At 42.0% G+C, this 26,225-nt stretch overlaps 1 protein-coding gene across 3 annotated transcripts in view; it reads left to right on the top strand.

Moving 5' to 3' along the window:
• Positions 1-26,225, top strand: part of TRPC4 (transient receptor potential cation channel subfamily C member 4) — a 199,358-nt gene that overhangs the window by 91,083 nt on the left and 82,050 nt on the right. For all 3 annotated transcript variants that reach the window (XM_045015238.1, XM_045015230.1, XM_045015247.1), the window contains one exon: positions 10,993-11,511. In XM_045015238.1, the coding sequence (XP_044871173.1) occupies positions 10,993-11,511 (519 nt within the window). The remainder of the gene's footprint in view (positions 1-10,992; positions 11,512-26,225) is intronic.

Below are 26,225 nucleotides of genomic sequence, written 5' to 3' on the forward strand. Positions count from 1 at the left end.
AGAGCTGGAGCTGGGGCTGGAGCAGTCCGGAGCCAAGTACAGTGAGCAGCTGGGGAGAGCCAGGGGGACCCTGGGCAGTGGGCTCAGCGCAGGGAGACTCCCCCAGCCAAGAGGCCCTGCAGGCCAGACTTGGAGGGGGATCTTAACCTGACGGGGCGGGGGCGACACTGGGAAGAAGGGTCCTGCCACCTAAAGCCTGAGGGCGCGTGGCCACCGCCAGAGTGAGTGTCTGACAGGGGCGGCTCTAGACCCCAGCGCGCCAAGCAGGCGCGTGGGGCGGCCCTTTCCCGGGGGGGCGGCATTTGGATCCGGTGGACCTGCCGCAGGCATGCCTGCGGCAGGTCAACTGGAGCCCGGGACGAGCGGACCTGCCGCAGGCATGACTGCGGCGGGTCCCCTCTTCCCGTGGCTCCAATTGAGCTCCCGCCGGCATGCCTGCGGCAGGTCCACCGGAGCCGCGGGACCACGGCACCCGCCGCAGTCATGCCTGCGGCAGGTATGCTCGTCCCGGCCTCCGGTGGACCTGCCGCAGGCATGCCGGCGGGAGCTCAACCGGAGCCGCGGGAAGAGGGGACCCGCCGCGGGACCGGGGAAGGGCGGCGCAGCGCACCGCGCTGCTTGGGGCAGCCTACTTTCTAGAGCTGCCCCTGGTGTCTGACCCACAGCGTCCCTGCACCACAGCCAGGGCCTGAGAAGGGGCCTGGGACTTGTGAGGAAGAGACTAAACTTCCCTTACATCCCAGAGACGCTGGTTGTGATGTCCTCGTGCGCAGAGCAGGGTTATGTGTTTTCCTTTAACCTTTCCCATTATTTCCTTATTTTTTTAAACTGATTGTTGTTTAATAAATTGTATTTGCTTTGAACTGTATGTAATGATCAGTGGGTCAGCGAGGTGCCCAGTGCAGAGAGGGTACCCCAGAGTGGGGACACCCTAGCCCCTGCCCTAGGTGGCCACAGCAGGTTTGGGGATTGAGCCCCCCAGGAATCCTGGGCCCAGCCTTGTTGGGGTTACGAGGACTCTGCCAGACAGGAGAGTGCAAGGCGAGTCCTCGAGGGCAGGGAGGCCTCTGGGTAAAGGAAGTGGGAGCAAGGACTCAGATCCTTTAACTAGCCCACTTCACCGGGGTAGTGCAGAAGCCAGGAAAGTTCCCCACAATAGCGGGACCATTCCCCCGCTTACACAAATACAAACCTGCCCTCAAGTACAAGCCAGTGGGTATGTTCCCATCACAGCTCAGCTGTTCCTTTGCTACCACTTCCCCTGCCATTGCAGCTACATTGCTATTTATACTTGTGCTAGCTGCAGGAGAGCTAGTGTGAGTATTTGTACCCAAGCAGGGGAATCACAGCCCTAGCTCCAAGTGTAGACGTCTTGAATATCTTATGGGCATTCAGGAGTAAGTCCCCTTTCCATGATATCACATTGCAAGAAGCAGAAAAAAATCTTTGATCTATTTTTATTATTAATGTTAGTATTATCATAGTGCCTAATATGCCAAGCCATGGACCAGGACCCCAATTTGCTAAGTGCTGTACAAACACAGAGTGGATCTGGTGCTTTCTTTACAAGGCTCTGGTCAGCTTCCCTGTTTAAATATCTTATGCACCCTACGCTTTCCCTGGGTCAGGAGTGCTCAGGAATGCCCCACTCTTACCCCAGGAATGGTTTGAAACTCGATGAGTTTGAAGCAGTCATCACAACAGAGATTTAGATGAATTTCAAAAATGTTAGCAGACAAGATTGAGATCATAGTACGGTGACTCCTCACTTAAAGTCGTCCCAATTAACGTTGTTACGTTGCTGATCAATTAGAGAACATGCTCGTTTAAAGTTGTGCAATGCTCCCTTATAACATTGTTTGGCAGCCGTCTGCTTTATCCACTGCTTGCAGGAAGAGCAGCCCATTGCAGCTGGCTGGTGGGGGCTTGGAAACAGGGTGGACCGGCAGACTCCCTATCAGCTGCCCGCTCTCCTAAGTTCCCTGTGCGGCAGCCGCCCAGCAGGCTAGCAATTGCCAGCAGTTCAGCTGTCCCTCTCCCCATCGCCATGTGCCGCTCCTGCCCTCTGCCTTGGAGCTGCTCCCGGGAACCTCCTGCTTGCTGTGCAGGGGGGGAAGATGGGGGCTAATGTCAGGGTGTCCCCCTTCCCCCTGATCCTTCTCCCCACTTACCCTTTCTCCATATAGAGCAGGGTGGGGACACAACAGGGCTCAGGATGGAGAGAGCTTGCTGGCCGCAGCTGCTGTCTCAACTTCCTGATCTTTTTAAAGGCAACGTACTTAGAGTGGGGTCACCGTACTTAAAGGGGCAATGCGCATCTTTTTCTCTCACACAGGGTATGTGTTGTCTCTGTCTCTGTCTGCCATGCTGTCTCCCCTCCCTCGATTTGTGCTGCCTTGTAGAGTGTGAGCTACATTAACAACGTGTTAACTCTTGAGGGCTCAGCCGAGTGCTAGTTCATCATTTAGCAGCAAGGCATTCCCTGGGAAATGTCCCACCGTCTTCCACCCTCTAACTTCACCACCTCAACCAAGCTTCACAATCATTATCGCTGTGTACAGTATTAAATTGTTAGTTTAAAACTTATACTATGTTATAATATAGTTTTTTGTCTGGTGAAAAAAATTTCCCTGGAACCTAACCCCCCCATTTATATTAATTCTTATGGGGAAATTGGATTTGCTTAACATCGTTTCGCTTAAAGTCGCATTTTTCAGGAACATAACTACAACATTAAGCAAGGAATTATTATAATGTACACACGACTTATGAATTCTTCTTTTTATTATTGCACTAGTGTGCTAGGTACTTACAGATGAATTAGAACAAGATCCTTGCCACAGCCTGCTTATGTTCTACAAAGACAATGTGCAAACAAGGGATGGGGAATGAAATACAACAAAAAGGGAAGAGACTGAGCACTGACATTTGCCCATCTTTTAGTTCTGCTTTTCTCTCTTTCATGCTTACACACGCACACACTGAGTTCTTGGACTCCCCAAGCCTGTCTGCTAATCCATATGAATAACCTTGAGTTGCAAAAACTTCAGGAAAATGTAACAAGAAAATAAAAATCATTTGACTTGGGGCAAATGTAAACAGCTGCACACTAGAAAGCCTTCTTAACTCTGGGATATGTCTAATAGCCATGCTGCTGCTGAGCCTGTGAGAGTCACCATTACCATAAGGCTTGCTAGCTTTCCATCCTCGCAGGACTTAAAGAAGCCTTGCATATCTTTTCTGAGAGCTCTGTCAAGGATTTCAAATGTGTGACTCCTTCCAATGAGACATTTGAATAGGTCAGATCCTGCGCTCAGAAACCCTGATGAAAATCTGGCATAACTTTGTTAACTGCAGTGGAATTGGAGTAATAGTGAAAGGTGCTGAGTGCCATGAGAGCAGTCAACTCTAAAGAGGATTAATGCCTGATAATGTTGTAAATGAAAGAACAATTTGACTCAATGGCTTTGGCGTTCCATATATATTTAGTCAAAAGTCAGTGGCAAATCTTAAAATAATAGAAGTAGATTCAGGGGCTAAAGTCATGATGTAATAAAAGCCACAGTCTTAGGGCTTACCATTTAAGTGTAAATGTTTCTGTGTGTTAATGTTGCAGTGATTAATAGACTTTTCTATATTTGGGTAAATTCAGATGGTCTCAATTCCAGAATGTGTGCATCAGCCTTTAGCTGAATTACTTCACGATGAAAGACTTTGATAAGCTATGAAAAAAACAAACAGCTAATGGATGAGATGTACAGGTGAAATAGACCAGATATACAAAGTCAATCATTGTAATGTTATGCGGTTTGAAGCTGCATCGACATTAACATTGCAGAGAAGATTGCAGTTAATGTCATGTTAAGAGAGCCTCGGTTTCGAGCAGGGCTAGAAACAAATATTAGTTTAGTAGAATCATACTACAGAAATAATAATCTGTCATAGAGACATATGAATATCTTGGAAAATCTGTGGGTTTTGACTTGTATCTTTATACCCTTGTGTTTTACTCTCTTATCTCTCTCCTCTTCCCCTCTGATTCTCTGATTTGGATGCCCAGGGCAAAACTGATTGGTTGTGGCAAATGCTGTCAAAGTACAGTGGCTTTACTCACAGTAAGCCTTTGTTCTGCCATATAAGGGTCCTGAAAATCACTTCAAATAACTTCAATTTCCTCAACCTTACTTTGACTTCAGAAATCAAAGTACTGTACCATCCTCGACAGCCGCAAGCTGTGCACAAGTCAGCTGGCATTTCCATCTGTTTCCATAGCTAGTGAGGAAAGTACTTACTGCAACTGAAACTTAGAGGAGAGAAAAAAGGCAACAAATATAATTGATTAAACAAACAAACACCAGGACAGGTTAATTTAGTAGTGTGTGATGCTATTTTCCCATGACACTGTGTGAAGAAGAGGTGTGAAGGAGCAGGAATTCCCAGAGGCCAGAGTTCCTCCAGGGATTCTGGGAGAGTTTACACTAAAGGAGAAGTTCTGCTACCCTTTCACAGGGCAACCCTGAGCTCCTGGCCAGCTGCTCCAGCTCTACTGTATGATGCAAAGGAGGTTCTAGGCTATAAAGAATCTTTTGTGAAGGCTACGGCCAGGATAGCCTTGATCTAATGCAGTGCTTGTGCTCCTGATTGTGATACGGGAACAATGGGGGGACCTTGAGCCCATCTACTTTTCTTGCATACTTCTACAAGGGCCAGCCACTCTGACCCTAAAGGACCCCCATCTTGCTGTATCTAAAGTGCCCAAATGGCATATTCTTCCCTCTCTCTCCTCGCACACTCACAAATGGTACTTCAGAATCAAAAGGAGTAAGGCAAAATGTTACTGGAACTAGAGCAGAACCTACTCAGCTCTGAGCTCGGAGGGTTGAATCCGCAGCACAGAGTTCAGCCCTGTATGGGCCCTCTGTTTTCCAGCGCATCTGATGGACACAGGGCATGGGCAACCCGCTGCTATGACAATCCTGTACTCTCCCCTGAAGGTGGCATTCCAGAACCCACTCCTGCCATTGGGCTGCTGTAGGCTCTGTGCTGCACTTCACCAGTGTTGCACAGCTGTGTGTGTGTGTGTGTGTATGCATATGTATGTGCATGTGCTCTATGCTGCCCTTCACCAATGTTGCACAGCTGTGTGTGTGTGTGTGTGTTTTCCATCCATCTCCTCCCCTTCCAATACATCATCCCAGCATCCAATCTAGTTATTCTGGTCTAGCAACATGCTCTGGATTTTAGCAGTCAAAGTCAGAAGGCATTTCACCTAAGGATGTATGTAGCTGTGACCCTGAATTTGCACACCATGTTACATAAACATTTCAGCATTAGCAGTATTGCCTCCTGAACTTACTTTTCCATTGCCAGAATACAGCTAATTAATGCCTTAGGGCCCAGTTCTGCAACCCATACATTGAGTAGCACTTACTCACAGAAGAAATTGAAGGTGTTTTCCTATAAAAGCTGCTCTATGTGAAGAAGAGCTGAAAAAGCAGGCACTTAAAGGGGAAAAAAAGTACTCACTCGCAGCAGGGCAAGAAATATGCATTTTTATTACCAGGCAGTCATATTTCTTTTCAGATAAATTTCACTCTTTTCCTTTCTCTGCTAATTTCTGCCTAATTCTGCTGGTTTCTTCTTCTCCTCCCATTATTCTCATTCACTTTCCCTGTTTGTTGTTAACGTTTCCTCACTCCCAGGGTAGCATTCTCTGAAATGCTTCTAGTTCCATGTGCAGGGTCAGTTAAACAGGCAGAACTGCAGGGTCTCAATGCAAGGATGAGATGATGGTGTTGGGAGAAGAGATTTAAGTTTATTAGGAACTGGGGAACTTTTGGGGAAAGGCGAATCCTATACAAGAAGGATGGGCTCCACCTAAATCAAAAGGGAACCAGATTGCTGGAATGTAAAATTAAGACGGTTGTAAAGGAGTTTTTAAATTAAGGGCTGGGGGAAAGCCAACTGGTGCAGAGGAGCACACAGTTCAGACAGAGACATCCCTTAGGGGACAGTTCTGTATCCTAGTAAAGAGGAGAGGCTAGAAATTGATAAAGTACAGGTAGGAACAGAAGAGAACCAAACAAAAAAAGTGCCATTTACTTGCATCACATGAAAGCAAACAACTACGGTATATAGTGATCATTTTTATAAGTGTTTATATACAAATGCTAGAAGTTTAAATACTAAGATGGGTGAACTTGAATGCCTGGTATTACATGAGAATATTGATATAATAAGCCTCACAGAAACTTGGTGGAATGAGGATACACAATGGAACATGGTAATACCAGGGTACAAAATATATAGGAATTACAAAGTAGGTCTTTCTGGTGGAGGAGTGCCACTATATGTGAAAGAAAGCAGTCAAATATAGCAAATATCTTAAAGGAATCAAACTGTACCATAGAATCTCTATGGATAAAAATGTGTGGCTTGAATAATAAGAGTATAGGAGTAAGAATTCTCTTCCAACCACCTGACCAGGATGGTGACAGTGATTGTGAAATGCTCCAGGAGATTAGAAAGGCAACAAAAGCAGAAAACCCAAATAATAATGGGAGATATCAACTACTTCCATATTGACTGGGTACATGTCACCTCAGGATGGCATACAGAGATAACATTTCTAAACACTATTAATGACTGCTTCTTGGAGCACCTAGTCCTGGAACAAACAATTCTTTATTGAATCCTGTGGAACACAGAATCTGGTCCAAGAAGTGAATATAGCTGAAAAACAAAAAACTCCCCCAAAATGTTAGGAATCATTAGGATGGCACAGCCATACTTTGGATACTGCATGAAGTTCTGGTCACCCCATCTCAAAAAAGACATATTAAAATTAGAAAACATACAGAGAAGGGCAACAAAAATGACTACGGGTAGGAACAGCTTCCGTATGAGGAGAGATTAAAAAGACTGGGACTGTTTAGCTTAGAAAAGAGATAACTTAGGTGGGATTTAATAGTTCTAAAATCATGAATAGTGTGGAGAAAGTGAACAGGGAAGTGTTATTTACCCATTCACATAACACCGGAACCAAGGGTCACCTTATGAAATTAATTGGCAGCAGGTTTAAAACAAACATAATACATGTAAAATTGTAAAGGCCAAAAGTATAAGTGGATTAAAAATGAAATAGATAAGCTCATGGAGGATAGATCCATTGATGGCTATTATCCAAGATGGTCAGGGACACAACCCCATGCTTCACATGTCCCTAAACCTTTGAATGGCAGAAACTTGTACTGGGTGACAAAGGGTGGATCACTTAATGATTGCTCTGTTCTGTTCATTCCCTCTGAAGCATCTGACATTAGTCACTATTGGAAGACAGGATACTGGGCTAGATAGACCACTGATCTCACCAAGTATGGACATTCTTAGGTTCTTATGCCTATGCACTGTCTCTCTTCCCCTTATAGAAGTCATTCTGCTGTCACTACTCTTTCTTCAGACATCTTTTCCCTTCTCCAATGGTTTATTTATTCACCAGGCTTCAGGTGACCCTTCTGATTCAACTGTTTATCCCTTTTCCTTTTTAAAGGGGCACTGTGACCCAAGGACCTCTTGGTCCTAGCTGGCAGGGGGCACAGAGGGTACAGAGGGTTTTACAGGAATCCCCTGCGTTATAGTTCACTGAAGGGCAGCATGTGGAGTATCTCCTGAGAGCCAGGAGCCCACTGGTCATCACAATGGTTGTGAAATATATGTACAGATGATATTTAAGGGCTTATTTATCTATACTGAAAATGATATTCTTAAGGTCTTGGAGTTAAGGCAGGTCAACAGGCCAACAGGCGACATATCTCAGAAATGTTCTTTCAAGGCAGGAGGTTACAGACACCTATCTCCCTGTCTGTCCATTTGTGTAGTATATATTGTATGCCACATACTTAGCTCAATTTGAATTGAGAGATTGCAAAATATACAAGAGAGGAAATCTACAGGAAGAAATAAATAGCAGTGGGAGGTCCTGTTTATGAAGAAAGACAAAGGATTGATCTGGAGTGTAAAGAAACACACCGAGTCCTTTACCTAGGAAGCAAACTGACAATGTGCTTGTCTGATGAAAGAAGGGTCACAGCCAAACTGTCTGCAAAAATGCAGCAGGAATTTTGGGTGAGCAATACTGTAGTAGACAGTAACGAATCCTGTTAATTAAGTCTAAGCTCTAGAAGACATACAGTGGTTTTATTTTATATGTAACCATTTGTTCCCAATACTTCTACGTGAATCTCTATGCTTTGATAATAAACTGACACTTGATTTCACTGTAAACATGTCTAAGTGCTGTGTGCTGAGAGGAGCAGTGATCTGAAGTGGTACTGGTAAGCTGAAGTGTAACTGTTTCTTTGGAAGCAGTGGATTGGTGAATGCTGTGAGTGTGCAGTGGACCTGAGGCTGGTCACTCCAGGGAGACACTTGGAGGGCTCGGAGGTTGGAGTGTGCCTGTCACTAACCTGCAGAGTGACAGTGGGGCCTGTGAGGTGTGGCGACTGCTGGTATTGCCCGTGGCCAGGGGATTTGGGAGGCAGAGACAAGGCTTCCTCATGTTAAAGGCAGGTGGTGGCGAGGTGCATCCCAACACTGGGTACCCCTGGGAAGCATCACAGGCACCATTCAAAATGTTCTTTGTGTTGTTTATATAGCAGTGGGGGGTGGGGGGAATCATTCCTTGTGCACCATGTTACAAAGTGACTGTAAAAATAGCACATTGGTGCTGTAAACAGCTGCTCCCTATGTGCCTTCGATGTCGTATGTGCTGAGTTCACACTTCTCTTCCTCTCAGCACTGCAAAGCTGTACAAGAGCAAGCTGTTCTTCATTTTATATATATGCATACTTGGTAGAACTGCTGGATAAGTTCTCATTGCAGACTCTTTATAGCTAGTAAAGATGTACAAAGTAGACACATTGTGAGGATCAACCAGCACTGGTAGCAGTCGGTGACATTTTATATTGTGCTAAAAACAATGAATCAGAAGTTGTGAAAGAGGAACAAATGTGGAGTATAAGGATGTCATAGTTACAAGGTCACTTTCTTGACTGGCACTTTAATAGCTGGACTGAGAAAACAGAAGTTAAGCCAGGGTTCCAAAAGTGAAGGAAGATAGAAAAGAATATAGGCCAGGTTTACTCCTGAGGACATTCTGCACCAAAAAATTAAAAATTCTTTGTACAATAATTTAAAAGTATGCAAATATTATTTGTCAAATAAATGTGGAGGCTCCAGCATGACACTGGGAAGCACAGGCCACTGGCATCACAGAGTTGGGAGGTCACTATGCAGCTCCCCCCCCAACACCAGGACATGGATTCAGTGGTAGAGCTGCACCCAACTCTGACACAGCGCAAGTATTGGGCCTGCCCCAGAAACACCCCAAGGCCCTGCCCCTCCATGCCAGGTGCACCAGGTATGGGCAGGCAGGCTCAGCAAGGCAGAATCCAAGTGGAGGGGCCTGCTGTGGGTTAAGAGGGTTCTGTGTGGGGCAATCTGGATGTGGCCGGCTCAATGTGTGATCTACATGCAGGTGGGGTTTGAATGCACAGGGGCTTGATGGAGGGTTCTGGGTGCAATGGTAATCGAACTCTGTAGAGGGGTCCAGATGACAGTGGTTGGGGCTCAGCGGGGAGGGGTCTGGGTGTGGGGGCATAGAGCTTGGAAAGGGGAGTCTGAGTGTGGGGGGCTCTGTCTGGGGGTCCAGATGTTGGGGGAGTGGGGTTCAGTGGGGTGGGGATCCAGGTGTGGGTGGCTTATTGGGGTGATCCAGGTGCAGGGAGAGTGGGGCTCATCAGGGAGGGGTTCTGAATATGGGGAGGTGAGGCTCAACTGGAAGGTCTGGGTATGGGGGGTCTGGATGCACATGGGTTGGGCAGATGGGGGAGCAGCTCCCTATTCAGTGATCCCTCCCCCTGCAGCTGACAAGCGATGGGTGCAGGAAGTGCTGGGGGGGAGTTTGCGGAGCTTCCTATAGCTGGGGGAGAAGCCCGGGGGTGGGTCTGACATGGCCCCGGATGCTTGCAGGGGAAGAGGAAGTCCCTTCCTCCCCAGCCCAGCTGGGACTAACAGCTGAGCCCAGCGCAGGGTAGGAGCCACCAGCCGGGTCTTCCCCAGTCCCGCCCCTCTGCCCCACAATGATTTACCTCCCTGCCGGCTACCCAAAACATACTGCTGGGGAGGGTCGCATGACCGATCTTGTGGCTTCCTTTTGCATCACCATCAGAAAGTCATTTTTCTGCGAGGAAGCAATGAAATCTATGGGGGACATAAATTCTGTGCACGCACAGTGGTGCAGAATTCCCCCAGGAGTATAGGTTATAGAACTGTATACAAGGAAAATTAATAAGTGTCAAAGAACAGTTATGAGACAAGAGTTTACCTGCACACAAAAAGGAAGAGTATTTTAAAACTCTCTTGTGTTGTTTATTGTCTGTCCTTTATATGTTATCTACTTAGGGCCCTATCCTACAAACCATCCCATTTTCCTTCAGTTACACTTATTATTAGGTGTCATGATTAGTGTATTCAGGACTGGGCCTTACAAATGCAAGCTCACTATGGCAGGGACCTCTTTTTCTCTCTGATGGGGAGACTCAAAGCCCCAGTGATTTCTAGAGCCACGCCTCCTCATTATAAAATTTAGATGATCTCATCAGGGACCAGAAACAAAACGATCTCTCTTAAGTGACTCACCATACAGCCCAAATAGACATTGTGAAAAGCTGTAGCCGATTGTTTGAGAATAATCATAGGCTACAATTTGTTAGTGCAAAGGATTAATTTAACAGTTACAAATAATAAACAGATGTTGTGAAAAGATCACCTAGTTCACAATTTATGAATCAAAAAAGGAGCTGCATTTGCCAAATACAATATTAATTCCAAATTGTTTTGTGCAACTTTTTACAAGAAGAACTATCTGTAGCTTAATTTACTGTTGCTGCTGTTGAAATAAGAGTCTATACATTTTCTCACTTTTTTGCACAGGTGCCACCAATACTGCTGGATAAGCAGTTCTCAGAATTCACACCAGACATTACACCCATTATTTTGGCTGCCCATACGAACAATTATGAGATCATAAAACTTCTTGTACAGAAGGGGGTTTCTGTACCTAGACCACATGAAGTCCGCTGCAACTGTGTTGAATGCGTCTCAAGCTCAGATGTGGACAGCCTTCGCCATTCTCGATCCAGACTCAACATTTACAAAGCTCTGGCAAGTCCATCTTTGATTGCGTTGTCCAGTGAGGATCCTTTCCTTACAGCATTTCAATTGAGTTGGGAGCTTCAGGAACTGAGTAAGGTGGAAAATGAGTTTAAGTCAGAATACGAAGAGCTCTCGCGTCAATGCAAGCAATTTGCAAAAGACCTCCTGGATCAGACACGGAGTTCCAGGGAGTTGGAAATTATTCTAAATTACAGAGATGACAATAGCTTGATAGAAGAACAGAATGGTAATGATCTTGCACGATTGAAACTGGCAATTAAGTACCGACAAAAAGAGGTAAGTGTGCTGGAGAATATTTAGGTGTATTTAGTAACAATAATGTTTTAGATAATTGCCTGGAATACAGTGTTTTAAGTGAGACAACTTCAGATTGCTGCTTATTTTTTTTTCTACAAGGGCCTCTTTTTATTATTGGACGAACATAAGAGGTTGTTGCAGTTTATTCAAACTGGAATTTGAAATATTCTATCATATCACAGATCCTGGGGGACTATCTGTTTTGCACCTGAGCATACATTATCACTAGCACAGAATAATATTAAGCAAGTCTTTGGTAACAGAGTAAGAACTGCAAAGAGTACTTCTCAACACTGATTCATTAACTGTGTCTGGCTGGTAAAGTGGGCATGTCACATGTTTACATGCTAGTTAAATTACATGCCTGTTGTTACAGAATGGTTTTCTCCAGGAAGGAGTTCATTTTTCTAAATAGATGTAGGCTTGGTAAGTCATTAATATCACTAGGTAAATCCTAAAAGTTTGATATTAATTTTTGGTTTGAATAAGCATCCAAAAATAGATACTATTCTAAAGATTTTCCGAGTATGCCAAACTGGACTGGAAATTTAATGAGAATCTGAAATCCCCTGTGTGCCTTTTAAAATTTGTAAGGTTCTTTATATGCTGTGGTACAGAATAAGAAACTAGATAGAAAGATCAGTTTTTCATGAGAGCTCCAAAACTTGTGCATCTGATCCTAGCCAGAAATTACTATGTCATTTGGGAGTTTTGCTTTCAACAGCAGCTCCAATGCGGAAGTGTAAAGTCAAGCAGAAAAGTATATCCGAGCATTTCAAACCTTAATAGTACTGCTACTACTAATAATAATAATTAAAAATGGTTCTATTCAGGATTTTAAAATGGGCAAAGGTTCAAAGTGTTGTTACTTTTAATTGAACCTATTCACCCATTGCTATTAAGTCCCTGATCCTGCAAAGAATAACCGACATGCTTTACATTAAGTACATAGGTAGAGTTTGCAGAATCTGGGCCTAACCTAGTAAGCTGTGGTTTCCATTTAAGCTAACATATATCAATACACAGAAGTCAACATGATCTACTGATATAGATAGATAGATAGATTTGACTTGGAAAAGGTCTATGTTGCTCACTTATTTCATATTGAAATGTCATGGTATGTCATCCTGTGGCACCTTATAGACTAACAGATGTTTTTGCAGCATGAGCTTTCGTGGGTGAATACCCACTTCTTCGGTCTTGCATCCGAAGAAGTGGGTATTCACCCACGAAAGCTCATGCTGCAAAAACATCTGTTAGTCTATAAGGTGCCACAGGATTCTTTGCTGCTTCTACAGAACCAGACTAACACGGCTACCCCTCTGATACATGGTATGTCATGGTTAAGAACACTCCATATCATCTAATTCTGGAGAAGAACCTACAGGTGGCCTTTAATATAGAAGAAATGGTTGACACTATTTTTCACTTGCTGTTTCATTATTTCAGGATGCATGCTTACCAGTTTCCTAAATTACTTACTGCGTTGTACTTTCAGACATTTACCTCAGACCTTTTTGAGAAACTAATATCTGTGTGTCTCATTTGTATTTCTTAAAATGTGAAATCCTACTTTATAATTTATACTTCTACATTCATTTAGCAAATGTTAGCCGTGATTTGGATTTTCCATTGGATTAATGCATTTAAGAGCAGTTCTGATTTTGCACAGCGATTTGAAATCCTAATTGTAAAGCTTGAATTTTCCTAATTTGAGTCTGAGGTAGTGAGAGACATCTGCAAGTGCAAATGGCTTGTATAGTCCCAGCTGATTTCCAAGCCTAATTAAATTGCAGTAATATAGATGATTACCCTTTATAGAGTCCTTGTAATGACAAACATTAAAGCAATACTGACTCTTGAGGCAATGATTCCAAATCACTGGATCATCTACATTTCTGATATTTTTTTTAATTTCTATTAATCTTTTTCACTATTTCTCCCCTCCTCGGCCCCTTAAATGGAAGTAGGTTCTACTTATTTTGTCTGCCATATTATTTATTTGCCTATTAGATGCTGAAACAAATATTGTCAAACACAACAGCCCAATTATTTTATTTCTAATGACTACAATAAGAGAAGATATTGTATGAGATACAAATATGGAAAGTCTAGAAGACAAAACAGTTCTATGACAGCAAACTCGAGGCTAAATTCTGTCACATCCTGTGCAGATGTATTCTGGGAATTCCATCTTACCTCATCCATTGTATCCACCCCAGCGTAGGCACCAACTCCAGGGTGCTCTGGGGCTGGGGCACGCATGGAAAAAAATACTGGGTGCTGGCGGGCTCCGCTGATCAGCTCCTCCCCATTCCCCCCAGCACCTCCCACCCACTGAGGATCAGCTGTTCAGTGGCAGGCTGGGGTGCTGTGGGGGAGGAGGAGTGGAGACAGAGTGAGGGTTGGGTACACTCAGGGGAGGGGACAGAACATGAGAAGAGGCAAGGTGGGCGGGGCAGCGGTGGGAAGATGTGGGGTGAGGGTAGAGCAGGGGCAGGAAGGGTGGGGCGGGGTGGGGCCTTGGGGGAAGGGATAGAGTGGGGGTGGGGCCTGGGGCGGAGCAGAGGTTGACCACTCCCTGAGAAATCAGAAAGGCAATGCCTCTGCACCCAGGATCCCGCCAGGACCCTGAGCTAGTACTGTAGCCATCCAGCTGGAGGATATGATCATTGTCCTATCTGCTTTGTGCATTTCTGGTGACTGGCAGAAGGTGTTGGAGGCAAAAGAGGCTATTCCTATGTAAAAGGAATAGCAGGGAAAGATGTGGGTTATTCTTTAGATATTCTGTTGTTGGAGCTGACCTGCCTTAGAACATCATCTCTTGAGTGATTCAACTGTTCTCCCTGCTCTATGGGCTTCAGCCACTGAGAATCAGAATTACGGCCAGATACGTTTGTGTTGTATCAGGAAAAAATATGATTTTGTTTCTCAGCAATCTTATTTGAGTTTTAATCGTTTGGTGGTGGTGGTTGGTTGGTTTTTGCTTTTGTTTTTCTCTCTCTCAACTTAACTCAGTCAAGAAATAGGAGGAAAAATCGCCTTTACTTTACATCCAACCCCACAAAATAAAAATAAAATAAAAACCAGCTGAACAATACATTTCATTCCCTCCCTGACACATCAATCATCTCATACCTCTCATTCTGTATTATTATTACCATTCCATTATTAAAATTACAGCAGGGCTGAAATTGGGGCCCACTGTGCTAAGCAGAGTACAAATACATAGTAAGAGACAATTCCTGCCCTGGAGAGCATGCAGTCTAATTTAAGACAAGAAGTGACAAGTCAACATAACAAAAGCTTAAGGAAGGAGGACAAGTATGATAGGAACATGTGGTTGAAATAATTTTTCTTTTAAGTTTTACGATGGGAATATTTTTGTTTATTTCTGATCTCTCTAATTTGTACTGACATCTGTAGGTGGTTTACCACAGACATCATAGCAGAAGTGGAGTCTTGAGAAGGATTTGAAGTAGATCAAGATTGTGACTTTATGGACTGACATGGGGGGGGGAGTGTTCCATGCATCAGTTTTGTCACAGAACTAGTTCAGAGGTGCTTGTGGGAGAAGTACACAAATGGATGAAGAAGAATTGCACTGTTGGTGTGCAAAGGAGGGTGACTCTTAAAAACACAAGGCAGGATAACTAAGGAGATGTGGAGTCGTGGAGGGGCCTCAAAAATGAGGACAGGATGCTTGATTGAACTGACATAGAGATTGAAAAAGCCTCTCTCAAGTGGATGTGGTCCCTTTAAAGGCAATGTGGTGGTTTACAAGCTGCTGCTACTGTCTGTACATTATCCTTCATAAAGATAAATAGTGAGCATCCATTTGAAGTGCTGTCAGTCCACATCTTTCTTGAGCGCCAAATTCCCTTTATAAAGAAAAAATGAAAAGCCTTCAAAAATGTATGCAAATCATTTTGGAAGCTCTGTGAAGTAAAAGTTGCTCATGTTCTGCATTTCCATTCTGTTGAGATCTGCCACAATACTGTGATCATGTCATTCAGACTTTCTCAGGAGGCATCCCAGCAAAATTGCTTCCCAGCTCTTGGAATCCTGTCAGAATGAATCACTAGGTGGGGAGTCTGACGAAGTGGGTATTCACCCACGAAAGCTCATGCTCCAATGCATCTGTTACTCTATAAGGTCCCACAGGACTCTTTGTCGCTTTTTACAGCTCCAGACTAACACGGCTACCCCTCTGGTAGGTGGAGAGTCTATCTGATTGCCAGCCTGCCTCTTTTGCTTCATTAATAAATAACAAGGTTGAAGGACACTTAGAGTTTGAGATGCAGAATGCCTCATGACACCATTGATAGTGTCTGTTGATAATGATATTATCAGTCCAGTGACCAGAATATTACATTCTGAATTTCTGGAGTACTTAGTGGCAATATTACTTTAACACAGGATGCAGGTTAAAGCCCCCAAGCTAGAATTTTTCTCCACTCTGTTAACACGTGTGGTGCTGATTGATTGCAAGAAATGACACTTTCCTGCTGCTGCAGGTCTGACTCCTGTCCCTTCCTTCCCCCACTTGCCTGCTTCCAACACCTATTGTTGCTAGGTAACAATTAGCAATGTGAATTAGCTATTCCCTAATGTCCCACAACCATTCAGCGTTGTGCAGTGTGAACATTTAATTGACCATCTCTCAGTTGTTTACACCAATTGACATTGACAATGACCTGATTAGTCATTTCTGCTATCACTGTGCTAGGATCTTGGGGCATGATGGACAATGCCAAAAAGCTTCCTGTTTTCCTGAATCAAATATAAAACTTTATCTGATTCACATATAATTCCTTTCATAGGTGTAGAAGGGATGATAGAAATCATAGAATTGTAGGGCTGGAAGGGACCTCAGGAGGTCCTCTAGTCCTCCCCTCCTACTCCCCGTGTCCAACCCCATATCTGAATTACAGGCCAACATTTTTCTGTCAACAAATCCAATGGTCAATCTGAATGCATATAGATTGTAAACTGCCCAGGACAGGGGATATAAATAAATAAATAATAAACAATTATCAACTGGTCATTTTTCTTTGCATTGATTTCAAAATGCACATACAAACCTGAGGGATATATACAGAAGAGTTATATTTCTGTATTATTTCCTCAGATATATGTACTTACGTGGTATCACAGATCTAAAATGGTACTTCAAGAATGACAGGAAATACTATCACCTTGAGGAACTCCATCATCTATCTAGGCATTGAGCTTGAATGCCAATATATGTTCTTTTGAAGCTAATAGAAAACAACATGTATGTGCATGCTCTCTCACGCATGTGCGCACACATACATACACTCACTTTGCTTCCATTATAGTGATTCCTTACATTAACTATACTCTTAAAATAAAGGTATTGTAATGTTTGTGGTTCCAGATTAGATTAAAGTGATTTTTAAAGATTATTTTTCCTCTTAATATCACTACAGGGCAGAGTTAAGGTTATTTTGGTGCTATAGCTATACAGTTCTATACCTTGACATGTTTGAATTTCTTTTAAGTGACTCTTAACTCTGAAATATCTTGGTTTATAGTGGTTGCTTTTGGGGATGAGTATAACATCCTTGTGAGATTTATTGCTCTTAAATTATTTATACATAATCTCAGTTTTAACTCACTTTTACCATTTTTTTGGGTCAGGGATTATATCTTGGTATCTGAACATCTGGAAAAATGTACTCAATAAAACATGTGAAATGGGAAAAAAGATGCTTGAATGGATTATTGTCCTCTGGGTCAGTTTCTGATATCACAACAAATTTTACAGTAATGTAATAGAATTGAATTCAGTGTATTTTCAGTCTTTTTCTTCAGTATCCGCGTCCTTGTTCAGTCTCCATCCCTGTTCCTTGAAAAGTCTTCCTCCTGTCCTCTGACTTTTACCATTGGCTGCATTTTCAGAATTTGGTCATTGATTTTAATGCAAGTGAAATGAATAAAGTCAGGTTTCTTTGCCACTTATTATTCTGCTTTCCCACCTTACATCCTTATTTTATTGTAATCCTCCTTTCCTTCCCTTGCATATCTATATGGTTGAATCTCTTTGTCTGTCCTATGGTACCCTGAGTCCTTTGCTTGGCTTCTTCCAGCAGTTCATTTCAGTTTTGATCTAGGTGCATCTGTTTACTGTCCATTCCCAAGTCCATATTCTTGGGACTCTGTCAGCAGGCATTAGTCTGGCCTAGGTGCTGACCTCTTCTCTTTGTTGTTGCTATATTCTCTACATGAATATAATGGTTTTCTTTTTGCAACACCAGCAATTTGGAAAATTAGTACCCCAGTAGATGGAGAGGAGCAGCATAGAGAAGTCAAAAGCAACAATCTAACATGTGTGCAAGGGTTGAAGAAGGAGCCAGCATCTGATAAATTGAGGAATAATATCAAGAAACAGCAGAGAGCTTTTAGGAGACCAGACAGATAAACATTGTTCAATTTCAAAAGCTACACAGAGTAAAGGGCCTTTGGGAGGTCTTTCAAACCTATTAACAGCATAAAAACAGTCAATGCTAAACAAAATCCACAGAATTTTCTTGCAGACTTTATAGTAAATATTATGTCTTAATGCTCCAAACCTCTGTTTTTCAAGAGATGTTAAAGCAATATTTTGTGTTGTTGTTAGTGAAGCAGTTTATGGAGTGACTGATAAATAAGAAGCACATTTTTTGAATGATTAGTGAGCATTTGTTAAAATTTGCCAGTCATGCTGTATTCCAGCGTTCCTCATTCTATCTGTAGTCACTGAATAGTTCTTTTGAGACCAAGGGCTTATCTATACCACCTGCTGGATTGGCGGGCAGCGATCAATCCAGCAGGGGTTGCTTTATTGCATCTACTCTAGACACAATAAATCGACTGCCAAGCACTCTCCTTTCGACTCCAATGCTCCACCAGAGAGAGAGGCGCAGGCGAAGTCAACAGGAGAGCGTCAGCAGTCAACTCACCACAGTGAAGACACCACGGTGAGTAGATCTAAGTACGTTGACTTCAGCTACGTTCTTCACGTAGCTGAAGTTGTGTAACTTAGATTGACACCCTCCCCAGTGTAAACCAGGCCCAAGTGCTGCAAACCTTATTCATTCAAGCAATCTTTATTCACATGGGAGGTCCCATTGACTTCAGTAAGTCGTAAGAGTTACAGGATGGAATCCTGGGTACCCACCCTATTTAGTTAGGTGGTTCATGTGAAAGGGTTAATACAGAAAAGAGAGGTTTCGAAAGCTGGTAGAAACAGTGGCCTTAGGTTATAGTTAAGCAGTGTGATGTTGTTCTGGTGGCATAATGTTTTGAGGTCCAGACATGCTTCAGATTAAATCAATGGGAGTTTTATCATCAACTTCTGTGAGGGTGGAGCAGTAGCAGAGTTCTATGTTAGTTCAGTGAATTTTCCCTCCACCAGTTGTAGTCCAGGTAAACGATATCTGATATTTTTTTTTCCTAACTTGTATTTGACTCAGCTTCAAAGTTCTTCTTGATTAGATGTTCAAGTTGTTTCTTCTCCTTCTCATTCTTGTACCAATTTCCTTCATCACTAGAGCTAGCCAAAACCTTTTAACTGAAACAATTTTCTGTCCAAAAATGTAGTCTTGTTAAAATCTGAACATTTTTGCGGGAACATGTTGTGGGAAATCTAAATATTTGGTGGGAATATGTCAATTTTGATACAATTTTCAATGGGAAAAAAGTCAAAATGTTTCATTTGACAGCGTCAAAAGTTTTTGATTTGACAATGTTGAAATAATTTGGTTTTTTCTCATTTCATTTAGACTTCCATATTATATTAAAACATGAATTAAAATATATTTATATATTATATTTCATAGTATGTAAATATAATATTTTAATATAATAGAAAAGTTTAATCAAAATGATAGTCAAAATAAAATGTTTTTGACAGTGCTGAAACAGAACATTTTGATAATCCTGAATTCTTTTTTATCAGAATTTTCATTTCATGGGGAAATTTTGAAATTTTGGCTTTTCATTCCAGTTTGGAACAAAACAAATATCAAAGTATCACAATTTCCAGCATAGTAGAAATTCCAGCTTCAGACCAGTTCTGTATAGCACCATTTCCTCATTGTTTTATCACTTTGACGCTGGTGCCTGTGGAGAGCATACCTGAGGCAGGGAAAGCGAGATGGAAAGAACTACATGCCAGGGGTTGCTGTTAAGAACACAAGAATAGAATAACTATTTCTGGCTTTGGTTTTTGTGTACCACCAAATATTCACCAGTGATTAAGAAATGTGAGCAAGACTATACCAGTTGGATACCAATTCTCCTCTCTCACAAATGCAAAAACAGAGAAACTGATACACCCCATACCATCTTCCTTTTATTTGTACCTAACATACAACAGCATGAGATTTTCATTTTTTATAGTTAAGCTTGTGAGTGGGGCCCTCCGAGGAGACACATGCATGTTTCAATTTTTAACTAATGTTGGGCATATTTGTTTTTGGGTTTTTTTTCCTGCTCAGAGGGAGACCTACAGGGGTCAAAACATCAGCTGCTTGCTGCACAGTCACATGTTATGTGTTAGAAAATAAGATTTTCCAATATTTCTTACATTTTGTTTGGTTTTCCTCTTAAAAGTTATATTTAACTTTGATTGATTTTTTGCTTTTTAGCGTTATTATTTAAGGTTAACTCCATTTTTGTTTGTTTTCCTTTCTTTTAAAAAGAAATCTTGTTCTTGGTTTCTTATTTACCCAATCTTCTTCCCTCTCTGTGAGTCAAGGCACACACGAGCTAGATATATTAAACATTTGAAAACCTTGTTGTACCAATATAATAAAAACCAGCAGGATCTTATTAAGAGGGATAAGGCAAAGATGCCACATTTATTGTAAATACCATAACAAAACAAAAGACAATGTTTTCCTACTTGTTTCCATTACTACTTATTCCTTATACACACACAGACACAGACACAGACACACACACACACACACATATTTATTCACACAATCATTCATTCAGGTTCTGTATAGATGTTATAGTTACCAGCCTAGATGTTGCTCATGCCAAGTTACTGGCCAGGTATCTTGGTCATGAGGATGGAGCCGAGTCTGTGTCAGATGCATCTGATGCTCCTGGAGGTTGGTATCAGAACCATAGACTCAAAGTCCTCAGTCTTTAGAGTCCAGTTTTATAGGGATTTTTCCCTATGTTAGTTCATAGGAGTTGCCTCATTCTGCTGTTGCTAAATCAATCAGCAGATGGCTGGCTCCATTCTGTCAGATGCTTGTTTTTCCTTCCTTTGAGGTGTGGTGGGTCATCTGGTTGATCCCACTTGACACCTTCTTCAGCCAACACTGAATTCTTCAGACTGGTAACTCCCTAACCATTCAGTCACATACATTTTCTATCTTAATCACATCTATTTCACTGTTTCTTTACTTTTTGGGGTGTTACCAATTTATGTGAGACTCCCTGTCTTTTAACAATCAAAGATAAAGTGAGATGAAAACTTACAGAGGGTGGGGGTCTCTATTTATACACTATAACAGCTACTGTTTTTGGCTTACTTAGAGTTAATTAATGTTTAACAAGTTTTATACAAAGTATTTCTTTGAGCAGGCTTCACACAGACACAGCTGGTGGCTTGCAGGTTAGAATCACAAATTTACTTTTAACATAAACCTTTAGTTATGAGGCATCAATTAACAATAAGTCATTTTTCATATAAACCATGTCTAATATAAACCTTCTTTAATATCCCTACAACCTGAGTGCCGAAAGTTAGACTCCTAAATCCATATTTATGCGTGTAAGTAAAAGTAGCCTGATTTTCACAAGTACCACTCACATTGACTTTAATGGCATTTCAGTGCGTTGTCAGACGTCTGGCAATCAGGTTCCTTTAATCTGGTGATCAGAAGTGAATTTCAGAGCTGACTTTCATGCACTCAGAGTTAAAAATGTTGGCCAGCATTTTCTGATTTTGGAGTGCTTATAATATTCTCATAATATAGTTTATTTGACATGGATTGTTAATAATTTGATGATGGTGCTTCTTGTGTAACTAAGAGGTTACGGTCTCCTGAGCACCTAGGCTAATAAACAGCTCAGCCTTAGTGTTTACATTCTATTAACATCTTGGCCTGTGACTCCTGAGCTTGTTCAGTTTGGCTAGCACTGCATGATCAAGAAGCAGCCACAAATTTCCATATTATATTTTTGAGCAAAGTGATATTGAAAGCTCAATAATCCTTTCGTGGCTAGATTACCAATAATTCAGTCTATTTAATAAGTTTCCCAGGCCAAATCTTGAGCACCAGACTCAGTGTGAACTCAGTTCTTACTGTAGCTGCCTTAATGAAGCCGCTACGAGCTATTCTTTGAGTAAATGCTGAAAAATGGATTCTACAGTCCACAAAGTTCATTTTGCGCCAGGTAAAGGAGGTAAGGGGGAGTGTTGGGGACGGGTGCTGAGAGCAGGATAGAAGGGGACATGGTGGAGCCAACCTCCAGTACACTAGATTCACTGCTGTATAAGCTCCAGAGCAGCAGAAGTTAGAGTAGTAGTCCCTCTGCAGCTCTAATTTGCGCTCGGTGTCTGGAGACAAGGGAGTCAAAACCAGTTGACTGTAGACACCACTCCCCGCTAGATTTAAGTGCAGCTTGGATACAGTGCAGAACCGGAGCCTGAATAAATGGTTCAGGATTAATAATTACAGCTAATAGGAGTGATGTGATACCAGACAAGCCATACCACTGCTGCTGTCCGGCTTGTGAAAACAGAACCAATGGTACTGGGGTACATACTCTGGACCTAATCCTGGGAGATGCTCAGGATTTTTGCTTGGCTTTGACAAGAGTGCCAGGTGCTCAGCACCTGTCAGGATCAGGCCCAGGCTAGTATTTACAATGTAGTGTGTACTTTGCAGCAGATGACAACAGGCAAATCCTAAGGTTCTCAGTTGAATAGTAGGGGTAGGTGTAGGGGTATTCAGGCTGTCCAGTAACCTGCATGGATAATTATCCGTGAGTGCTTTTTGAATTCAGATACATTAACACGTGTGCTAAGAGCAAGAGATAGAAACTGTTCAGTGATTTTGAGGCAAAAAATGTAATACATTTCATAAACCTGATGTACCCTTTGTGAGGGCCTTAAAGATTAGAATTTGCATTTAATGTTGCAGATATACTTTGAGTGACTTCAGCAGCCCTTCTTAATTAACATCCTTTCAGAATCAAATGACTGAATGATTGTATAAGTAAGAGAAATAACAGGTCAAATATAACACCTCTGGGCAGTCCTTTGAAAGAAACCCAGAAGAAGTAAAGAACTTAGTTAATTTGCAGCCGTGTGTCAAGTAGTGAGTGTAGCCATGCAAGCATTAACTAAAAGAATGAAAAGGTGCAGCCTAGTCAGGCGTCTCCATCTAAAAATAATAATAATAATAAAATTACCAAACCCCAGAAAAGCTAACTTGGATAATATTTGGACATTTTAACACCAGGAGAAGATATGTTTAGTCTGTGCAGCCCATAACTGTGAGAAGTGAAGTATTCAAGTTTGGGACTATGTCTCCAAAACTCCCATTTCTGCAAATTCTCAGTCATAGTCCTCAAGCTCTTAGATAAACATTTGCCAGGCAAGGGCAAGTTACTCTAAAATAGCCCATATGTTTGCTTTGTAAATCATTTAGAAGTCTTTGTGTTTATAGATAAGACTCCACATATTGTTAAATAGCATAAATTATGTAAGCAGCTTATCTGCTTCACAAGTTTGAAGTATTACTATAATTGGTTATATGCTGCTTATGCTGAATGGGGTTTGGATTTCCCAATGGAAGGTGCAGTGGTTCCTATTAAAAAGATCACATTTACTCACAGTTATCACAACAATGGCACTGGACATACCATAATTATGGAAGTATAAGGATCCACACGATGTTAAATGAATCTCAACATTTTAACTTTTTAAATTGTTCAGAGTGTGTCTACAAGCTTTTGTGAATGATGAATGCCAGGTGCATTCTTATCCCATTTCATTACAATGCCAATTAAACTGTTAATGATGCTGATGTTCTTCAATTCCTGACACTTAGCACAAGTTATTAAGCTGGAGAGAATAACACAGTACACAGCACTAATAAGGAACAGCAGCTCTTTTCCATTTTCAGTTCCCTTCCTGTAAGCATTTGGATGCAACTGTATCTTCCTTGAGAAAATTGTTAGTGTGGTCAGCCCTACTAGATAGTATCAGTAATAGAGGTTATTCCCCTGTGAGTGAATTAAGTGAGAAGAACAGACTTCCATTATGCATCTTCTTTTACTTATTCTGAAATTAAAATGAAGGGGGTCGGTTTTTTTGTCCATATGTCAATGTAGAATGATCATCACTAAAAAGGAATTATTTCCATATTGCCAATTCTAACAGTTCAAAAATTATTAGGGTGTGCCAAAAATGGAATTGGTGTTAAAATAATATGTTTGTTCTTGTGAAATTCATATGATTTTTAAGTCTGATTTCTGATTTTTGAACTTTTGGCAGAAAACCTTTGATGCCCATCTCTGTATAGGTGTTTCAGGATGAAAAGTTCTGCTTGATATGAAAAGAAAATGGTCCCATAAAAATGGGATGTCTTCCTCCTGACAGTTTTCAGGGAGACTCAGTTTTCCTTCTTGAAAATGAGGGATGACATCTTTCCCATCTCCACTCCCTGTTGTCTCTCACCGGAAAACCCCAATCCACCTCCCCCCATCCCTGGCACAATTCAAAATGCCTCCTGCATCCTCTCTCCTCTGACGTTCTCTAACCTGGTACCTGGGAAATACTGCAAAATAAATTCTGGTAATAGTCATTTGAATGTTTAAACAAATTAGCTTCGACTGTGCTCACAGACCTCATGTTCAGCTTACTGTGGATATTCTAGCAATGGAGCTAACAGACCGGAATGTTCAGAAACAGTGACTTTCAGGTAACTATTGAAGAATATCAGTAGGAAATGAATTTAGAACTTGTAAATCTGAACATTCACGTCAGAAACACATTTCTTAAAGTAACCTTTATCCGATTAGGCAACACAATATAATTGTCCAGTCAAATTGTCCACTATAAACTAGTCCACACAGCAGACATTTTGAATATTGAGCCTGTGCATTTAACTGCTTGTGAACAGTCTACAGAATATAAATAGTTTGCAGTGAATAGTTTCAAATAATAGAGAAATTTGAGAAAATTAGGAGCAGTTCATGGACGATTTGTGAACAGAAAAAGATGCAACATTCTTTGAATAAATTATTCACTATGAATTATCTACTCCAGTTCCTCCATCCTCCTCCCTCTCCCAGATGGCATGCTCCAATGTTCTCTTTGCTTCTCCCAGGCCCGCTCCAGCACCCATGGCAAATTCTAGCCACTCCCCCTTCATCCTTAGCTTGCCTTTTCCAGTCTCTGTATTCACAGCACATGCCAGTACCCTCCTGTTCACCTCCCCATTGGCAAACTCCAGCCTACCTGCTCCCCTCTTCCCTAGCATACTCCATTAGGATCCGTCCCCTGCTATGTCCCTCAACCCACCTATTGCTGTCTCCACTGATACACGTCTGCCTCTCTCTGATTCCTGGTTAATTGTACTTCATTTCTTGCTTACTTCGGCGGGAATACAATTGGAATCAGGACTGCATCCAGAGCGGTGGCGAAGCTGATCTAATAAACAAGGGAAAGAATTATGCACACTTCGCAAACAGATGTAAGGGGAGAAAACAATTCAAAAGTTCTTTTCCCCAATCCAGATAGTGTCCCTTTAGTTCAGAAATGCTTAGTCAGAATTTTAAAATGATTTCACTTCATCGTGCCTGATTTCATTGTTTATCCCTATTGTTCCTTATGATCTTTACTTTAAAAAAACTAGCAAAGTTTCTTATGTCTATTTTTCTTGTGTGCTCTAGAGTGCTTTTAGGGTCAGACACAGATGGAAGGGCCCTATTGTTCTAATGAGGTAGCATATTCGCACTGCTTGCAATGTAGACAGAGTCAACCACTCAGGGCTAGACAGTGGCATTTCTGTGGCAGCCCTGCAGTTGCTCCTAGTGTGTCTCCAATGAAATTAATAGGCAGCAGGTTTAAAACAAATAAAAGGAAGTTCTTCTTCACGCAGCGTACAGTCAACTTGTGGAACTCCTTATCTGAGGAGGTTGTGAAGGCTAGGACTATAACAGCGTTTAAAAGAGAACTGGATAAATTCATGGAGGTTAAGTCCATAAATGGCTATTAGCCAGGATGGGTAAGGAATGGTGTCCCTAGCCTCTGTTTGTCAGAGGATGGAGATGGATGGCAGGAGAGAGATCACTTGATCCTTGCCTGTTAGGTTCACTCCCTCTGGGGCACCTGGCATTGGCCACTGTCAGAAGACAGGATACTGGGCTAGATGGACCTTTGGTCTGACCCGGTATGGCCGTTCTTATGTTCTTATGTCTCCTTACTCCATAGGATGGAATAGCTTGCTCCCCCTCATATACTGACACACTCTGTAGGTCAGTGTAGAGGAGGATTTGAGGATGATGGCCTGCTACTTAAAGGACTTTGTGAATCTATACTTTTCCCTTTTCCCCAATGAGAGGCAATTGGTCCAGTGACCAGGGCCTTGCTTAGTAGTTGCACAACCTGGGTTCTAATCCTTGCTCTGCCTTTAATTTGCTTTGAGAGCTTGGCA

This window comes from Mauremys mutica, chromosome 1, assembly GCF_020497125.1.
Source record: "Mauremys mutica isolate MM-2020 ecotype Southern chromosome 1, ASM2049712v1, whole genome shotgun sequence".
NCBI lineage: Eukaryota > Metazoa > Chordata > Testudines > Geoemydidae > Mauremys > Mauremys mutica.